This window comes from Scophthalmus maximus, chromosome 2, assembly GCF_022379125.1.
Source record: "Scophthalmus maximus strain ysfricsl-2021 chromosome 2, ASM2237912v1, whole genome shotgun sequence".
Lineage (NCBI taxonomy): Eukaryota > Metazoa > Chordata > Actinopteri > Pleuronectiformes > Scophthalmidae > Scophthalmus > Scophthalmus maximus.
Genome location: NC_061516.1, coordinates 16796741 through 16814265, shown reverse-complemented (window position 1 = coordinate 16814265; position 17525 = coordinate 16796741). Strand labels below are relative to the sequence as shown.

The following is a 17525-nucleotide window of genomic DNA, read 5'->3' as shown; positions in this document are numbered from 1 at the left end:
CCGCCTAATGCCATTATTCAGTCACGTGACCAATGCATGACTTTTGGCGACCAATGACGTGCCGGATGCTGTTGCATCGACGTGTCGGCTCTAATTTCCCGTCTGACGAGTGGGCGTGACACCGTCGAGTCTGACAGCAAACTGGCCACGTATATTTACCCGTGTTGTCCTTTTGCTTGAAGACAATACTAGAATACTAGAACTAGAATTTTTTTTTGTCATTTATCACCTGTATGCTACCTATGTGTGGTGAAGCAGTATAAAAAAGGGGACATTCCATAAATATGTTATGTCACCCATATATATATGTTATATATATATATTAGGGTGACATAACAGATATCTCTTATGTCACCCATGTATATATATATATATATATATATATATATATATATATATATATATATATATATATATGCAATCCTGTTGACACTGTATATATTTAGTTGACAGTGTTTTTATAGTTCTTTGTGTTTATTTTGTTTACAATTTATTATTTTATACCTTCTTTCACTGACGTTTCTGTTCTTATTATCCCCCTTGCTGCTGTAACACAGCAGCACTAATAAGGAATTATCTTTTCTTATCTTGAATAAACATATTTAGTGTGCAGGAGTATATATTGTGTTTTCTAACACTATGCAGACATAGCACAAAAGACACGGGATATCAATAATATTGATGTCCCATAAAAAATAATTATTAGATGATATTAAAGATAAAAACAGACAATAGACTTTGCTTCCTTTCCTCGTGTGTCATGTGCCATGCAATCAGATGGGTATATGTTGCCTTGTAATCCCTGTTCCTTTAAATAGTGCTCTCCCCATGCCAGAGCACGCACGCACGCACACACACACACACACACACACACACACACTGCCTCCCCCATCACCCTTTCCAATGAAACTAGGTCAGTGTTTCCACAGACCCACAACCCCCACCCCCCTGAGAAAAAACAGACAGTCATTGAGTCAGCCCAATCTCCAAACTAAAATGATCAAATTGATTTCATACTTCATTCATTTCATTTTTTTTAGGTGCGCAAGCACCAGTGCATGGGCTCTGTGATCATAAAAAGGGGGTCGTATTCGCAAAAATTAAAGAATCCAAGGCAGGAGGGAGTTACAGGTCAATATTTCCTCCAGCTGGTCTTCCTCTTCTTGGGTGTCATCATTTACTGAGAAGTTTCTTACTTGGGAGATGATTGACAAGAGATTTTATGTGTGCATACACAATCAGTGTATGTCTTGATATCCAAAAAGGCCCAGACTGTCAGTGTCTCGACCAGGTCATGCAGCTCCTTTTCCAGTGATTCACTGCAGTTACTCAGGTCCAGGGTCAGACACTGCAGATAGACAAGATTAAGGACATTCACAGCATATTCACTATGTTATTAAAGTTATATATTCAAGATTGTAAAATTAATTAACAACTTCTTTTCTATTGTCATTTGTGGCTTTCAGTAAGTACAGTTTATAGTTTAGAGGCTAATACCACTTTAGATTTGGGGAAAAAGTCACAAAAATCTGGAAGAAAAAAAAACTAAAACCCAAAACCATAGTCTATAAAAAACGGCAAAGAGAGATGGATGTGCCTTGAGCTACATTCAGTCAAACAGTGATCTGGACACTGTGGAATACAACATTATTGTTCTATTTTGACATCACAAAGACTCCATCAATATAATCACTCCTATTATTTGTTTTTATTCAACCGGCAACTCAAAGCATGAAACATTAAAACAACTATAAAAGTGATTTAACAGACATTTACACTCATGACTACAGGCATGATTGATTTATACTGGAATACCTACTTTTATAATTTGATTTGACCAAAAATAAACAACGTACACTTTTTCTCTACTTGGCAAATCCAGATATGTTCTTAATTATGGCTAATAACTGATCTATAAAACATACATAACTTAACTTATAACTTATTGACCATTAATAAAACACTTATAATAATATAATTGTCAGGGTAACTTATTATATAGTAGTACCAAACAATCTGAAAAAATATATATTTTTATTATTGATGACAGTTTATGAATAAAACTAAACTTCTTTTTATCTTTTTCCAATGCAAGCAATTCAAAAGGCATTTCTGATGTTTTTTGTTTTCTTTTGTCATAATTTAAAAGATTAAATATAGGTTTTTATTTAATCTGGGAATTCCAACTGAGAGCAAATTACTTTTTTACTTTTTACCGCATCCCTCAAAAATGTAAAAATGTAAAAATAAAAAACAAATAAAAAAGATTAGATTATTCCACCTGTGAGAGGCACGGTAGATGAATGCAGTTTTTCCCAAATTTGTAGTCATGAATGATATCCAGGGTAAAACATTCTTGTGTTTGAACGTTATCCCATATTTCCTGGTCTTAAAAGGTGATGATGCATGAAATGTTAGCTCATTTAGAATAACTGTGGAGATTCTCGTTCATCAAGTTCAGTGTGTTAAATCAGGAGCAACTGGACTTGGTTGCAGATTTTAGAGCTTCGTCGTCAATCTTGTTGAGGCAGGGATTTTAGAAGACAGACTGACCTTGTTTTACACATGCAGTTTATTTGTCTGAACACATCGTTGAACATACAGTATATCACAAAGATTGAACATGAACTCAAAATGAAATAAGGAATGAACATGGCTAAGGCTACGACACCAGCGGAAACAGATTTGAGGTTCAAAGTATTTCCTGAGCGCATTGAGACGGAGAGAAGACAGAAGGCCTGTTATTTTCAGTACAGGGAGCGTTTTTCTCTTGTGATGACTCAGTTTACTTGTTTGAGTTCCTCGGCCCTTCAAACAGCAGACATTTGGCCTGTGCAGAAAGAAAGAAAACAGTCAGAGGCTCCCGAGTAAGCAGCCATAAACTGTGGTATGTTTAACGGAGACTGTGATCTTGTGCGTCTCTATTTATGTCGCCGTATGTTCACAACCTCATGCCACCGCAGTGTGTCAGGGGGCAAGCCCAGATGGCAGTGAGGGCACGTGTGCGTTTGATTGGGCATGTCCTGGTGTCGTTGCCCCCAGCAGGGCCCCTCGCTGCCCCATAGAGGGCGACATGGGGAGTGGGACGACCAAGCCACGCCAAAGTGAGGTCGAGGGTCTGTCTGATAGCTCACTTTCGGGCCACTAGAGGGCAGTGGTGACGAGGGACCTGAGTCTTCCTGCAACAGAGCCACAGGGGAGAGTTTAGTCACCTGACGTTAGTTTAAAGTTTGAATTTAAGTCTTGAACAGCACAGTCAGATTGTGAACTCTGACCAGCTGTCTCTCATTCAGACAAAACCACATTAGATGGGGTATTTGAAGAACAATATGTTGCACCTATAAACTCGTTACTATAAAAAATCAGCCTCAGTGGCTCACCTCCTGAAAAAATGTTTCTTAGTATCATCATAAATTCATGTCTTCCCAGAGTCAGTTTTCTCTTTGGTGACTGCTTTGAATTATTAAGACCAGTAGACGATGGTTCGGAAAAGCATTTGACTTTTGATCAAATCACATCATGACGATTGACTGACTACTTTTGCATCTGTAAGATCTGTACATGTACTTTTGAATCTTTCCTTTTTTTATGCAGGACTTTTACTTGAAGTGGGACATTTCAATTTGAGCCAATCTCCTGCCACTCAATTTAAAAAAAAGATTTTGTTTGTTTTAGCACTTTGAAAACGCTGCCACACAAGCAGTATTTCTTCTTATATTGCAATATTAATATTTAAAAGAGCACAAGGTTTAGTTCAATAAAGATATGAATTCCCTGCAAGATAAGGCAAAACTTTCAGCTAATTTTTTTTGGCACCAATGTTACTTTTTTTGTTGCAAGTTAAGCCTGTGTTTGTGAAATTAACAAATTTTGTTCCATAAACTAGTCAGAGAAACAGATTTTCCTCATTCCAGTGTGTCAGCACTGTCTGGGTCAAATAATGCATTCAGTGAGAAAAATGAAAACCTGTTCAGGTGATTCAGGGCGGTAGTCTGGGTCAAGCGACCTTAGACAATACCAGCAGGGCTCAGAGGGGCGATCTGTGAAGACACAAACTGTACAAAGTACTACACCAGCAGTCAGTGTGACATACTTCACCTCCAGTAAATCACCTCACGTGTGTGTGACTTACTCTGTATGTTGGAGGGATGAGATGACACTGAAGGGGGGGTCACTTCATCCTCTGTTGGCAGGGGGCATGAGGGGAGGCAGTCAGCATCAGCATCTTCCGGTGTGTTTGTGGGTATCGGAGTCGTCTGCTGCAAGGTCTCTGTGTCACTGACACAAAGATCCTCCCCAACCTTCACCAAAACCATACAGAGGAACACGCACTGAAAATGTTGAGCAAAAATTTGTGCACATTTCCCCCAATGACTATTCTGTTTGAGCGAAAATAAAACAGATTGAGGTAAGTTTAGAGTATTTAGTAACATATATACATATATATATATATATATATATATATACATAAACATTATTTTCTGTCACAGATGACCTGCACAGGATCTACCACTCCATCACAGGCTTCGTCGTCAACCCTGTTGTCTCCCGTTGGCTCCTGGAGGATTTGGGTCTCATCGCTCTCCTCGCCGCAGCTCGGAGTCAGTGTGTCAACCTGGGTAGAAGTCGTCCCACTGAGGTTTGAGAAAAGAAGCAGCAGAATTTAAAAAACATGCCCTCCTAACTGCCTGACTAGAAGGTTATCAGCAAATCAAATTCGGCTTGTAACACCCGCTCAGCCTCTACTGTTACTCTCAAGGAGGGCACCTGATTAGTAATAAACAATCAGACGCTTCTTGCCTTACCTGTCGGTACTTTCTCCCCGTTCCTCCCTCTCTCCCTCCATCCCTGCTCATGTGTTTCCCTCCCAGGGTGCCTGATGTGTTATTTCCGTCTTTATCCCATCGTTCATTAGCGTTTCCCTCTCTTCCTCGGCTCCTGTATGTCCCGCCCTCTGTCCGGCTCGCTGCCCTCTCCCCTCCCTCGCTGTGTGTGAAACGGAAACTCCAGGCATTCAATATTTGATGTGTCTGAATGGCTCACAAGCAGGTTTCTGTAAAGAGTAATCAGGTGAGAGCTCGGATGTCTCTGCGGTGGAGTCTGCTTTGACATAAACAGGCCTGCAAAGACCAACACTGCATACAAATCCAGCCAATGTTGTTCAATTTGTGTGACACAACATGTGTACATTGTAATATTACATTTATTCGAGGCACAATTACTTACAGCACCAATAAACAGTGATAGTGAGGTATTCATTTACAACATTACATTAAAATATATCTTCTGACAGTCAAAATCTTCAAATTCAGTGAATAATAAATGTTCATGCGATCTTTGTCGTTTCTTTAAACCATTTCGAGCTGAAACATTTAATCAATTATTTCAATCAATTGGTTGACTGACAATAAATAGATAAAATTAACTATTGAAATATAATTGTATAACTATATATCAGCAACATTTCCTCCCCAGTTCCAACTTATCTGTGACGACTGTTTTGTTGAAAACAAAATAAAAACACAACACATCATCATTCCCTGACATGTTATGTGACGTGCTAGCGACAGATGCTAGAACTCGTGGTGAGCGCGTCAGTCGCCCATACCCGAGGCTGCGGGTTCGAGACCCGACCAGCCCAGTCCAATAATCAACAACAAACAATAATACTCCAAAATCTCTCACTGGCCCTTCAATGCCACATCTGCTCCCACATTTCATAGGAAAATATTCTACTTTTTTGAATCTGAATCTGAATGTAACAGTTACCAGTTACCCCACAGATTAATATTACACACAAAAAACATACTGTATGGTTTAGTTACTGTACGATGAATTCAACTTCACTAAGAAGACACTATTAAGATTGACCGTGTATGCGTCATTCTGTACATGGTGTTCACTCAGGACTTCCATCTTGTGCCCACAGCACCATGACTGCATTGTAAGTGGCTCATTCTTCCAGCAGATGGAGGAAGAGCATTTTTTTTTCGTGGTTCAAAACCTTCAGATTGACAAACGAGACCAAAGTCACATCAACAAAGCCAAGGAATTTCTGGCTCACTCTCTTCTCCCCTACATTTTGGTCCATTTTGTTCTCAAGAACATCACTCGCATGAGCAGCTCACTCTTTATTCTACTATTCTTGCACATTAACTCAGTCATTAACATGAGAATGCCTTTACAAACTTGAAATAATCTCATAAGATATGATAGGCAGCGCACATCAATGAACGCCATTTTCAACCATAATTATCATTTAAATGACGTGACTGGGGATTTGATTTCAGGGTCGTGTTGAAGAGCTGTGGAATGTGTGTCATTCTTGTGTGTCTCTTAAGGGTGTGTGTGTGTGTGTGTGTGTGTGTGTGTGTGTGTGTGTGTGTGTATATACGCGTGTGTGTGTTTGTGTATGTGTCATCCTGTAAGTGCATGGCAGGTAGGGAGTAATTTTAGTTTTTTTCCTGTATATGTGTGTTTTTTTGTAGTAGGTGGGAGACAGGAACATAAGTGGCGATGAGTCACCATTCTTTTGTGACAGTGGCGCAGAGAGAGTGCTTTTCACCCATTTCCCTCCCTTGGGGCTTGCATACAAAACAAGAAATGGAGAGAGGATAAAGAAGAAAAGGGGAGGAAGATTGTGTGTTAGGGAGCATTAGGGGGGAGCAGGGCCATGGATAACTGGAGAAAAAAGGGGAGAATATGGGGAGTGGTATAAAGAAAGGGGAATGATGGGAGGAGGTTGCAGAGATCATAAACAAAGGACGTAGTTTCAAGGGAGAGGCCTTTTTCTGCTCTGCTGCTGTCGTCCAAATGGCTGGTAAAAGCTTGGCTAATGAGGCATATTATGGTGCAAAGATGACGTTCAAAATGGTCGTTTAACGGACAGGAGAATTAACAAACATGAGCACGGGGGGCAGCAATGAGGTCAGGAGCAACATCATATGGGAAAGTTCAAACATTTTGACTCTTTTAGTGGCTTTTTTACTGACAAAGATATCTAATGGTCACAGAGAGTACCAGCAACGTACTGGATAAACACCTAGCGTCACACAATGGATGTAGAGTTTTGGTGTGCATGCTTCGGATTGATGTCCTCTGAGGTGCAGGTTTGATAGAGGTGCATTTTTTGATATCAACACTAACCCTATACTTTGCCTCGGGGTATCTCGGGGTCTTTGTCCTGCAACATGTTTCTATTATCATAACTGGGATCCTTCTTTTATATCATTGAAAGCTGGCCAAACAAGCTGCAAGCTGTTAAAGAATACATTAAACGATAAAATCATAGTTTGCTTGACAAAATCGAGAGTGATACAGTAACGTATTAAATACAGCACAACAACATTTTATTAGTTTCACTTGGTGCACCAAAGCGCTGATTTTCGTTTATTGTCAAATTAAGGGGACAATAGAGTCCACTGGGTCAGAAAAGGCATTTTGACGTGCCTTGTTGGTCCTTAACTCCAAAGTCATTACATCACAGGTCATGTTTCAGGTTAAATGCCAATTAGCAGCATTTTTTTAATTGCAAAAAGAGGTGTGGAGATCACACCCAGCACTTTGGCATGTGAGCAAAAACCAAGGCCAAATCATCTTGAGTTAAGAACATTGCAGAATCAGGTTAAACATATGACAAACGGGCGGAATGGATGAAATAATGGAGAGGGGTATGTTGGCCGCATGCCAAATTTATAGTATTTTAGTGTGAGTGTTTGCAATGGTGATCTGGTCCTTTTTTACAAGGTTATTTTTATGCTTCCATTGCACTGGTCATCGTGTTGGTCATTTTGCACTTTGACTTCAGCATTTGTATTACTAATGTGTCAATTACTATATGTATATACGCATTTAAAGTTCACGTTGTTCCTAAGTCCCATTGCTGTAAAAAAAAATTGTGATCATTATTTCATCAGATTTTGAAGGTGTTAAATCTGTATTAATTCGCTGTTCCTACTAATGGCTGCATCCTTTTTACTACTTCTTGCAGCCATTACTGCTGAATGGCTGTGCTGTCAGACTCTTTTGTGCCAGGAGCTGGACGTACACCAAATTTTGTGCCTGAGAGAGTTGGAAGCTTTTGAAAAATTCAAATTGCATTTTAATTATAGTACCCCCACCAGGCAAAATATAAATGATTACTTCAAGGACATAATGTGATCTAAAGCTTCGCACACAATTCTGCTATTGTGCTGGAAATTTTTAAAATCTCAATTGTGTTGTAAGTCACAGGAATATTAATGTGGGAATGTAAATAGTAGCATCTCAACAATGCTCCTTTTTTCCCCCACAGCTTAGCAAAAAGGTGTAAAAGAGGACTTAACGTTTCCCTTTCATGAGCAACGCTGTGTGAGCTTCAGTGTATTACCAGAGCAGACCTGCTTAGGCTCGTTCTCAGGTCTCAATCCTGTGATAAATCAAGCCTTTTTAATAACGGCAATAATAACATTGTCTAATGTTAAGGGAGTTTTGCTGAAGTAGAGAAATACAGACATGAATTTGATCAGATATTACACACAGCACATTACCATCGATGCAATATTAACCATCCTTTTCAAGAAATCAATAGGATAGAGGTTCGGTCGTATTCTGTACAGACGGTAAAGTTCCTTAATTAAATTTGTGATGTTTGATGTTAGGCTATATCAAAAAACTGACTTCACTTGACTGTCGCAGAGTAAGTTGTACATAAGTTGAACTGCATCAAAGTTTAATGTTTAGTTTGATAATGTTAGTGTCATTATTTAAATTCATCTTTTGTTATCATGTTTAAACACATGTTAAAACTTAAAGTGGGCAGTCAAACCTAAATGTTTATTTCACTAGTTGAGATCCAAAAGTTCCTGAACATAACACATATGTCTGACATGTTATGGAGTGTTAACTTAGTTTTTACACTTTGTATGCATTTTCTTATTTTTAGGCCTCTCTTACCCAGAATGAGATTCAGTTCGGTAACCTTTTCTCTTTTGAAGTATCCGTCGGACCCGAGGTTAGGAGGCCAAATAGATCGCAACTTGAGGAAGGTACAAAATATCTCTCTATATCTTGTTCTTGGAGACTCAAGTGACAACACTTGGGACAAAAGACTTCATACAACTTTTTCGATATATGTTAGACCTGTAAACTGACTTTGATTTGTAAAATTGGCCACTCTCAGATAAATAAAGGGGGAAACAAGATGTTAAAGAATTAATGATTATTTATTGTCTAATTATTATTCTAGGCTAAGATAACTTCTTGCTGACACGAGATTGGATATGAGAGTGGTACTGATCTTCTCTTGTAAATCTCTGCAAAATGTTTAACTATTCCTTTGCATTTTTTTCCAACAACACAACCACAGTGTATGTCCTATATATGACATTGCTAGACATAGAGTGTATGAATATTACAGACAGGGTCGTTTGCTCGACTGTCAGCTGCTTTGATTGTCCTGTTGTTGCATCTCTTTCTGCATCCCAGCACTAGTGGCCGACGGTCACAGTTATGGCCACAGGAGATGAATATATTCATTCTTACAGTCCGTCGGTGAATATCCAGCTGTGATAATGACAGAAGCTCATTTAAAGTCTGAATTCATCACATGGTGCACAAGAATTACCCGAGATAAAGCCATGAAAGGTGCCATTCCAATCAATGTTGAGCAGCCTGACAAGATGACATGCAATTAGACCATATTGACAGCCTGCTAATCGCTGTCAGTGTTTGTGCCACTGACGGCACGCATGAGGATTGTTTTGATACCAAACGAGTAGCAGCCAGAGGCACAAGGAATTATAGCAGGAGGGCAGGAGACTCGTGTGAAGTGAGAATGAGGAGGAGGTGTGGAAACAAGATATGGCGAAACGTATCTACCGAACACCTTTCCACCGGCCAGTTGGCTGGTTCCAGTCAGGAGCGAACATGACTCAATCTTTATCTTGAATGCCAGCAGCTAAATTACTATACAGCATAAAGAGTGTGTGTGTGTGTGTGTGTGTGTGTGTGTGTGTGTGTGTGTGTGTGTGTGTGTGTGTGTGTGTGTGTGTGTGTGTGTGTGTGTGTGTGTGTGTGTGTGTGTGTGTGTGTGTGTGTGTGTGTGTGTGTGTGTGTGTGTGTGTGTTTGAGCGTGTGGTCCTGCGCAATAAAGTGTACAGATGGATGACTCATCCACCAATCATGTGACTCATCAATCACTGCAGTTAGTTTCCCTCCCTCTTTCTGAATTTTTCCTTTCTTCACTTATTCTTCCCCCATTTTCCATCCAATTAATGTTGTTTTTATCATGTTCATTTTGATTATCAGGTGATATAATAATTATCTCCCTCGATGGGGTTTTTTCTTCATTTGTCTCCATGTTGATGCGACTGTGACGTGTGAGTTGTGCTATCACGAAGCTGTGTCAGACAGTCTTTCTGTTTACTGCATTTCCGATTTGTTTCATTTCTCGAGTCAAGCGTTCCCGCTGTATTTGCTTATATACAAGTTAAACATAGCACTCTCCAAAAAGCCATTAAAAAACTGAACTTTAATAAAATAATTGCTTTTATTTTTTATCATATAGCAAAACTAGTAATCATCATGCTGTTATTTACACATTGCACGGGCATATTTATTTCACACTGTACATCTTACAATGCTAAAGGTGACATCAACAACAACACTCTCCTTTTACAAGACAGATGGCTTCACTGTGGACACAGTGGCCCTCTTCCTTTGAGATTTCTTTTTTTTATGTTCACAGTTTGTTGAGAGAAAACAACCATCTTGAATTCTCCATACTGTTTTATTTTTTCTCTTTTTTTGTTCTTTTTTTTGTTCATTTTTTAAGATGCAAGTAGAAAGACGTGCATTTAACGGTTTAAGCACAATCCCTGACTTCCCGGCCTGAAACTTCTCAATGAATTTCTTCTGAAAATGAACAAAATTCGTGTAGCCTCTTGGTGGAGATTTGTTTAAAAAGGCTGCAAACAAATAGTACGATTTTTTTTCTTTTGAAAGAAAGGGAAAATGAAATTATGGATATGATACAAGAGTTAAAGTGTAGATGAACAATGAAAGAAATTAAACATATATGTGTGTGTGTGTGTGTGTGTGTGTGTATATATATATATGTATATGTATAAAGGACTCCTAAAATTTCAAGTAATTCTGTGAGGTGATCTGCCATAAATATGTTAACAATAACTTCTGGATCCCAAAATGGTTAAAAACCCTTAGTCCACCAGGTTGGAAGTGTTTTAGTATTTAAGTTTGTGCTTTTGGAGTCCACAGGGTTTCCACATTGGGACCGGCAGTGATGATAATATTATGCATTATGACATTTCCCTTATAGAACCATGGTGCTTGTAAGGCAAAAATCTGAATCTTGAGTTTGACAAACTGAAAGCTGTTTAAAGTTGATCCAATCGCAAATAAGAAAGGCAACTACACTATCACTCAAAAGCTTTAGAACACCTCCATTAATAAACATTAAAAAACAAACAAATCATGTCATCTATACACCCAAATTCAATCTAATTGTTTGTCTCATCCAGCAGCATTCATTATTTTAGAAAGGTTTTCCAAACACTGCTTCCCACAGAAGTTCCCATGTTGGTTGCTTTGCTTTTCACATGTTGTCCTGTTCATCCCAAACCAGCCTACTGGGGTTCAAGCCTGGAGACTGTGCTGGTCGTCCATCATGTGAAGCCACAGTCTAGTTTTTTTTCTTCTGTTTTGAGTCATTACCTCTCTGTACGACGAACCTCTCACCAACCGGCCACTCTTCCTTTCTTACTTGTCATAGTTCTGACAGCAATATACAGTCCTACTTCCTTCAGTGCATTATCATCCTAATAGCTTTGTTCCAACACTGCCTTGGTACAGACGTATGATTAGTTAGTCATCATCTGTAGGATTAGTTTGCAGTAATTTTCAAAGCTTCATATACTTCCATTGCAGCAGGAATGTTGTAAATATACCAATTCCTTTAAAAAGACCCATCTTTTATTAAATGCACAGGATTTATCTGTTTTTGGCAACCTAACTTTTTTAAGTTGGAGAGTTTACTGCTGACCTCTGTACCATTCCAGGTTATTCAAGGGACTTGAACTACTGGAATTAAAATTTAAAAAATGGGGGTGTTGTAAATCTTTCAATCAGTAGTGTACACACACCACATACGACAAAAATATACTGTCAACAGTGTTCAGGTTTTTTTATATATATTTTTGTAGACAAGAAGTCATTGAACTACTTTAGTTTATGACAGAGAATATTAAAAAAATATGGAACAAAATTACAAATTGATGTTGTAAACATGGTTCTCTTGCAAAGGGCACATCAGCTTGTGAATGTGTCAGAAATGTGATTATACTGTATGTAGGCATGTGTGTGTGTGTGTGTGCGTGTGCGTGTATGCGTGTGTGCGTGTCCTCTAGAAATCTCTGAATAATGCAAGAGCATCAGAGATTGACCTGAATGGAGGCAGACATACACCATGGTATGTTCTGTTTCAAAATGTAAACCGATCAAGAGACTGAACATGGTTGCAGGGAGCGTAAACTGGGACACCTCCATCTTCTCCCTGACCAAGGAAATCAACGAAAATACAGTGATTTAAACAACATAAATCTAACTTTTCACTTCTTGACCCTTAAAATTTCAATCAGGCTCAAAACACATATCTCCTCTGAGTCTTTTTTTCCACCGCTCTTTTAGCTTTTCTCCAGCTACTGTATATCTATCCCACCTCCGTCTGTTCCTCTGATCTGACAAGAGTCCAAAAAGTCTCTCAATACATTCTGCGCTTCATGTAGATCCTCTCAATAAAGTTTTCCAGTTCCTCCTCACTGTCCAGCTGAGGCACCAGCCCATCTTCCTCATAGTCATCTCCCGGTGTGATTTGTGGATAGTAGTATGGGGGGCGCCTGCCTCTCCTAGGTGTGGTTGGTGGTTTGGGGGGAGGTAAGGGTTGGTAGGTCCGTGGGTGAGGAAGGATATAGTTAGAGATATAAGGGTTGAGAGGCAGGCGTGGTGCCGGCTGCTGCCTCCAGCCCTGTCCACGGTTCTTACCCCCACCCCTGTGCCTGCGCCTTGGGGCCTGGAGGTCAAGTTCCTGGGGGCCGAACGGCTGGTCTCTGGAGGGGACGGGCTTGCCATAATATTGTGCTTTGGGATATGGGAAATAAACAGGGTAGTACGCTCGATATGGCTTCTGATAGTATGGGTAGGAAGGGAAAGCTAAAAACTGTTTCTGGGGTTTATACCAATAATCAAGCTGCTTCTGAGGCTTATACCAATATTCCTGTTTGTATGACTTGACATTGTCCTTGTGCCATTTCTTGTTGGACTTGTTGTACTTATAGGGGGCTTTCTTGGGGTTTTTTGAGGCTGTGTAATGGTAGATAGGCGGAGCTGCCAGAGGAGGAGGTACCAGAGGCCTGAAGCGTGGGGCGACAGGGTTGCTGTTGGTTGGCTGCAGTTGCAGCTCTTTCCTTTTCTTCTTCTTCTCCTCCACATCACTAATGATCTCAATCACATCATCAGCTGGCAGGTGCAGCTTACTGCTGATCTCAATGAGCCTGTCGATCATTTGTTGGTCTAGGTCATCTTCATCGGGGAGGACCTCCTCAGAGCGCTTGTCCTCAGCGGTGTTGCCGGCAGCGCCCATGCTGCTCTTCTCCCGGGGCTTCATGTAGGACTGCTGCTTCCTCCCCATGTACTGCAGCAGCATGTCAGACGCAATGTCTGCCAGCCTCTGCTCCTCCTCTCTGGCTCGTTCCGCCTCCTCCTGCTGCCGGAGCACCTCCTGCTTCTCTGCACGCGCTCTTGCCTCCTCTTCCATGTGGGAGAGGCTCTCCTCTTCTTCCTCGACCTCCTCCTCCAGCTCCTCTCCTTCATCCTCAAAATCATCCATGAAGTTGCCCCCCTTGGTGGGTCGGTTGCGGTCCTGGTTCTCCTGCCAGTGCAGCTTCTTTCCAGCTCGCGCCAGCTGAGTGTTATATGCCTTGTAGCCCTTCAGTGGAGGCAGGATCTCATTATCTTGGAGACCCAAGTCAATATTTTGGAAGTAGCCTCTTATTTTGCGCTGCAGAGAGGGATCATCTACCTGGGATGTGGAACTCACTCTGGTATTGTCTAAGAAACGTTCTAAATCCTTTCCTACTTCCTGCCCCTCTTCTTCACCTTCCTCCTCACTTACACTATCAGGTCCCACATCCTCCACAGACCACCCCAGATCATCCCTTGACCTTGTGTTTTTATCCTCCTCCTCCCCCCTTTCCTGTAAGTCATCACCCTGAGCAGCTGTCAAATGGCCCACAATTAGCTGTTCAATAGCCTTATCAGCCCTTCGCCCCTCTCTCTCCTCCTCCACCTCTCGGCCTCCCACTGTCTGTCCCATTCTCCTTATCTCACCATCCTCAAACCCTTCGATGGAGGGCAGCTCTTTACTCTGCTCCCCTCCCCATTCCCTGTTTATGCTCGCCTGGAATTCACTCTCCCCCGGGTGGTCCAGGGCCTCCAAAAGCACGGCGAGCACCTGCGCAGGGTCCGTTGCCTTTTCTGGTAGGTCGTCTTGACCCGGGCCCTGGCCCCGGACGAGGGATGCATCGTCAGGGCTGGAAAGAGTCTGGGGAGGGGGTGAGAGAAAGGGGGCGAGGCTGTCCTCTATATGGTCTGTCCGGGTGCGCCCCTCCACCCCTCCCTCACCCCGCACAGGGGCGGTGCCAGCCAGCTGTGGAGTGACAATGAGCAGGACCAATAGGATGAGGTGGGCTGTGGAAGGGGCGTGATGACAGGTCATGACCATGCAGAACTGGCAGGAGGGAGGTTAAGCACCTGGAGAGAAGGGGAGAAGGCAGAGGGAGAAAGACAAAAGATATGCGAAATGAGTCACTCATCATTTGTTGTAGTTTTTTTCCTGTGGAACATTTATAATGTGGAACCTCAATGGCAATAGGAGCACAAGAGCACCTCTGTATCACTGAAACACTGATTTTTTTTTTTTGTTGTAAAAAGGCCAGTCTAAACATACAGAAAGGAGGATTTAGAAAAACAAAATGCTTCACTCACACAATTGAATCTCCTTTAGCTCACCAGCATCTGATTTACAAACAGTATATCTTTTCACCTTGAGGCGACCATTCGAAAGCAGTTAACACTGTCGGCAATTTAAACGAGGACAAAGCACGCACCCAAAGGCAGACTAATGAGCCGTGCCAAATGCAACAAAGAAAGTTGCACGCCTCTCGTTCTCTTCTGACATAACTGATCATTTTAGTCCAAGTGTTTTTGATGGAAAATCAAGTTTTGTTGTAGTGTTGTAGTATTTCCTACAATGTCTTTTTTTTCTTTTTTTATTTGCCAATGCTGTGTAGCCTCAGCGCAGCTGGAAACAAGGAGATGATCTGACCGTCGTTGTTTAGATATTTTTACGCGTTAAGTGCCAATATCTTTAAAGAGGAAGGTAATAATCTGCATGCAGGAATTGCGCTCCGAACATTTAAATCAGCCCTTTTTTTTGTCTGTGGTCGTGCGTCAACCCAGACATTATCTCTCCAACGTGCGTTTGAATTGATTGACAATAATGCTCTCTCTCTCTCTCTCTCTCTCTCTCTCTCTCTCTCTCTCTCTCTCTCTCTGGTCATGAGATTCAACGAAGCAAACTGTTATATAGACAAGAAATGCATATTAAGGAATTCATTTTTCAGTCAAATGTTCTGATATATGTAGGAAAAAATGCCTCACCTCCTTCTCCAAGTCAACCCAACCAAAACGCGCGCACCTGCCATTTTAAGCGTCTGTGCCTTTGAAAAAAAAAAAAAAAAACGTGGAAACCCAAACTGATCCGAGGTTCTGTCTCTGTGTCAGCTGTGATTTTGCTATTCCATGCATCGAAGCGATGTGACCAGGACACTGGAATAGAGAACGCACGCACGGGGAAGTCATGCGTAAAGCCGGTGGCTACGGATGAGTTCTTTAACCCTACGGTCCCTGAGTGGTCCATCCAAATTGTAAAGGAGCTGGGTGTTGCATTTTAGGGTTTCGAGCTTTTTTCTCTCTCAAGGAAGCAGTCGGAGGAAAACGCGTCTTTGTCCCTGTGTGGTGTGAGCATGTTTCCCCTCAGTAGCAGTGGTGGAATGCAGACGAGCGCAAATTTGGGCAGAGCTGAACAGCGAGCCGCACGAAATCTGACATTTTTATAAACTGGATCAGGAAGGGTGAGAAACGAACCAAACCCTCTTCACAAGAGAGCCAGACCGCAGTGAATGACTAAGAGCCTAATTTAATTAGAAGTGAATAACTGGAAATGAATGATAAATCTTCAAAATATACTTTTTTTTGTTACATACATGACTGAAAAATCTCAACTGAAATTTTACAGGAGTTCCTGAGCAGCTCACAGAAATATTCATTAAATATAATTGTCTGCGCTTTGCAGTGGCTTAATTCTTCAAACACAGAAAATAACAGATTTCATTGTTTTTCTTAGCCATAAGAAATAATAGATTTTTAGACTATTCACAAAAAAAAGCTTGGTTTGTTCATAAATTCCTTAATTTTTCAATTTATTCAAAAATATTGACGTTATAAAAAATAATTCGGAAAATACTCTATATATTTCTCTACCGTCTAAAGTCACAGAATGTATTCCGTTATGTTTAATATTAAAAAGTCCCACAGAAACAGTTCTGGTTCAATAAGACATTCGGGCTTTTGCAGAAAACTGATCAATTCTACTAATAAAGTTTAAGATTTTCAGAAGAAATTCTTCCACACTCCGCAAGCCCACACAAACCTCACTCTGTAAAAATCAGAATCTAGGTTTAAAAAAAAAAATACAACTACAAAAAAAGCCCTAAATTAATAGCACGAGGAAAATGTCCGAATCTCTCCGATTAATATTTCCGATGAGTCGTAGAGAAAAACACTTCGTTCCACTTACCTGGAGTCCCTCTCGGTGGGGTGGGGAAGTGGTGAAACTCAACGCGGGTAAAGCCAAGATTAATTCATGAATGGTGGATCACCTGAGAGAATGGCTGTCTGTTTCCCACCTCTCTCTCTCTCTCTCTCTCTCTCTCTCTCTCTCTCTCTCTCTCTCTCTTCAGCTTGTGGCCAACATCAAGAAGAGAAAAACCCCACACTGGCGGCTCTTTATTTAGTTGTGTGGTCAATTCGAATGGCAGCAGCAGTAGCGCTAATGTACTATTCAGTGAATGTTTTCAGCACCACGGTCAGCGCAACTTTATTGTATATACCCTCACTGCACCACGTGACCCCGCCCCCCTCCCAACACCACCACCCCCCAGCTGCAGGCAGTGCTGACGTCACTTCCATTGATAAGAATGTTGGTGTGGTGGAGATGGCACTGAGAGTCTGGGCTGGCCCCGGCTGATGAATGAACGGAAATGGCATGAATGAAATAGTACTTTTCCTCAATGAAAATTGTAGATGCTAGAGCCGGTGCGCAGCCATTTTCCTTCTCGCACGTGTTAAAGGTTAGTGTGTTGCTTCTTCCTCCCTTGGTGCTTCCTTCGCTCTCATTTTAGATTCAGGAG

The 17525-nt window shown here is 41.1% G+C and overlaps 1 protein-coding gene across 2 annotated transcripts; it reads right to left on the bottom strand.

Annotated features, from left to right (window-relative positions):
• Nucleotides 1-10509: 10509 nt before the first annotated feature.
• Nucleotides 10510-17176, bottom strand: si:dkey-175g6.2 (stress response protein NST1). Of its 2 annotated transcripts, none has more exons than XM_035627133.2 (2): nucleotides 16913-17176; nucleotides 10510-14805 (listed from the first exon to the last, which is right to left on the bottom strand). In XM_035627133.2, the coding sequence occupies exon 2, from the start codon at nucleotides 14774-14776 to the stop codon at nucleotides 12758-12760; it is 2019 nt and encodes a 672-aa protein (XP_035483026.2). In that variant the 5' UTR covers nucleotides 14777-14805; nucleotides 16913-17176; the 3' UTR covers nucleotides 10510-12757. The 2 variants fall into 2 exon arrangements, with proteins under 2 accessions (XP_035483026.2, XP_035483027.2); XM_035627134.2 differs by lacking the exon at nucleotides 16913-17176 and adding an exon at nucleotides 15715-16215.
• Between the last annotated feature and the right edge of the window lie 349 nt (nucleotides 17177-17525).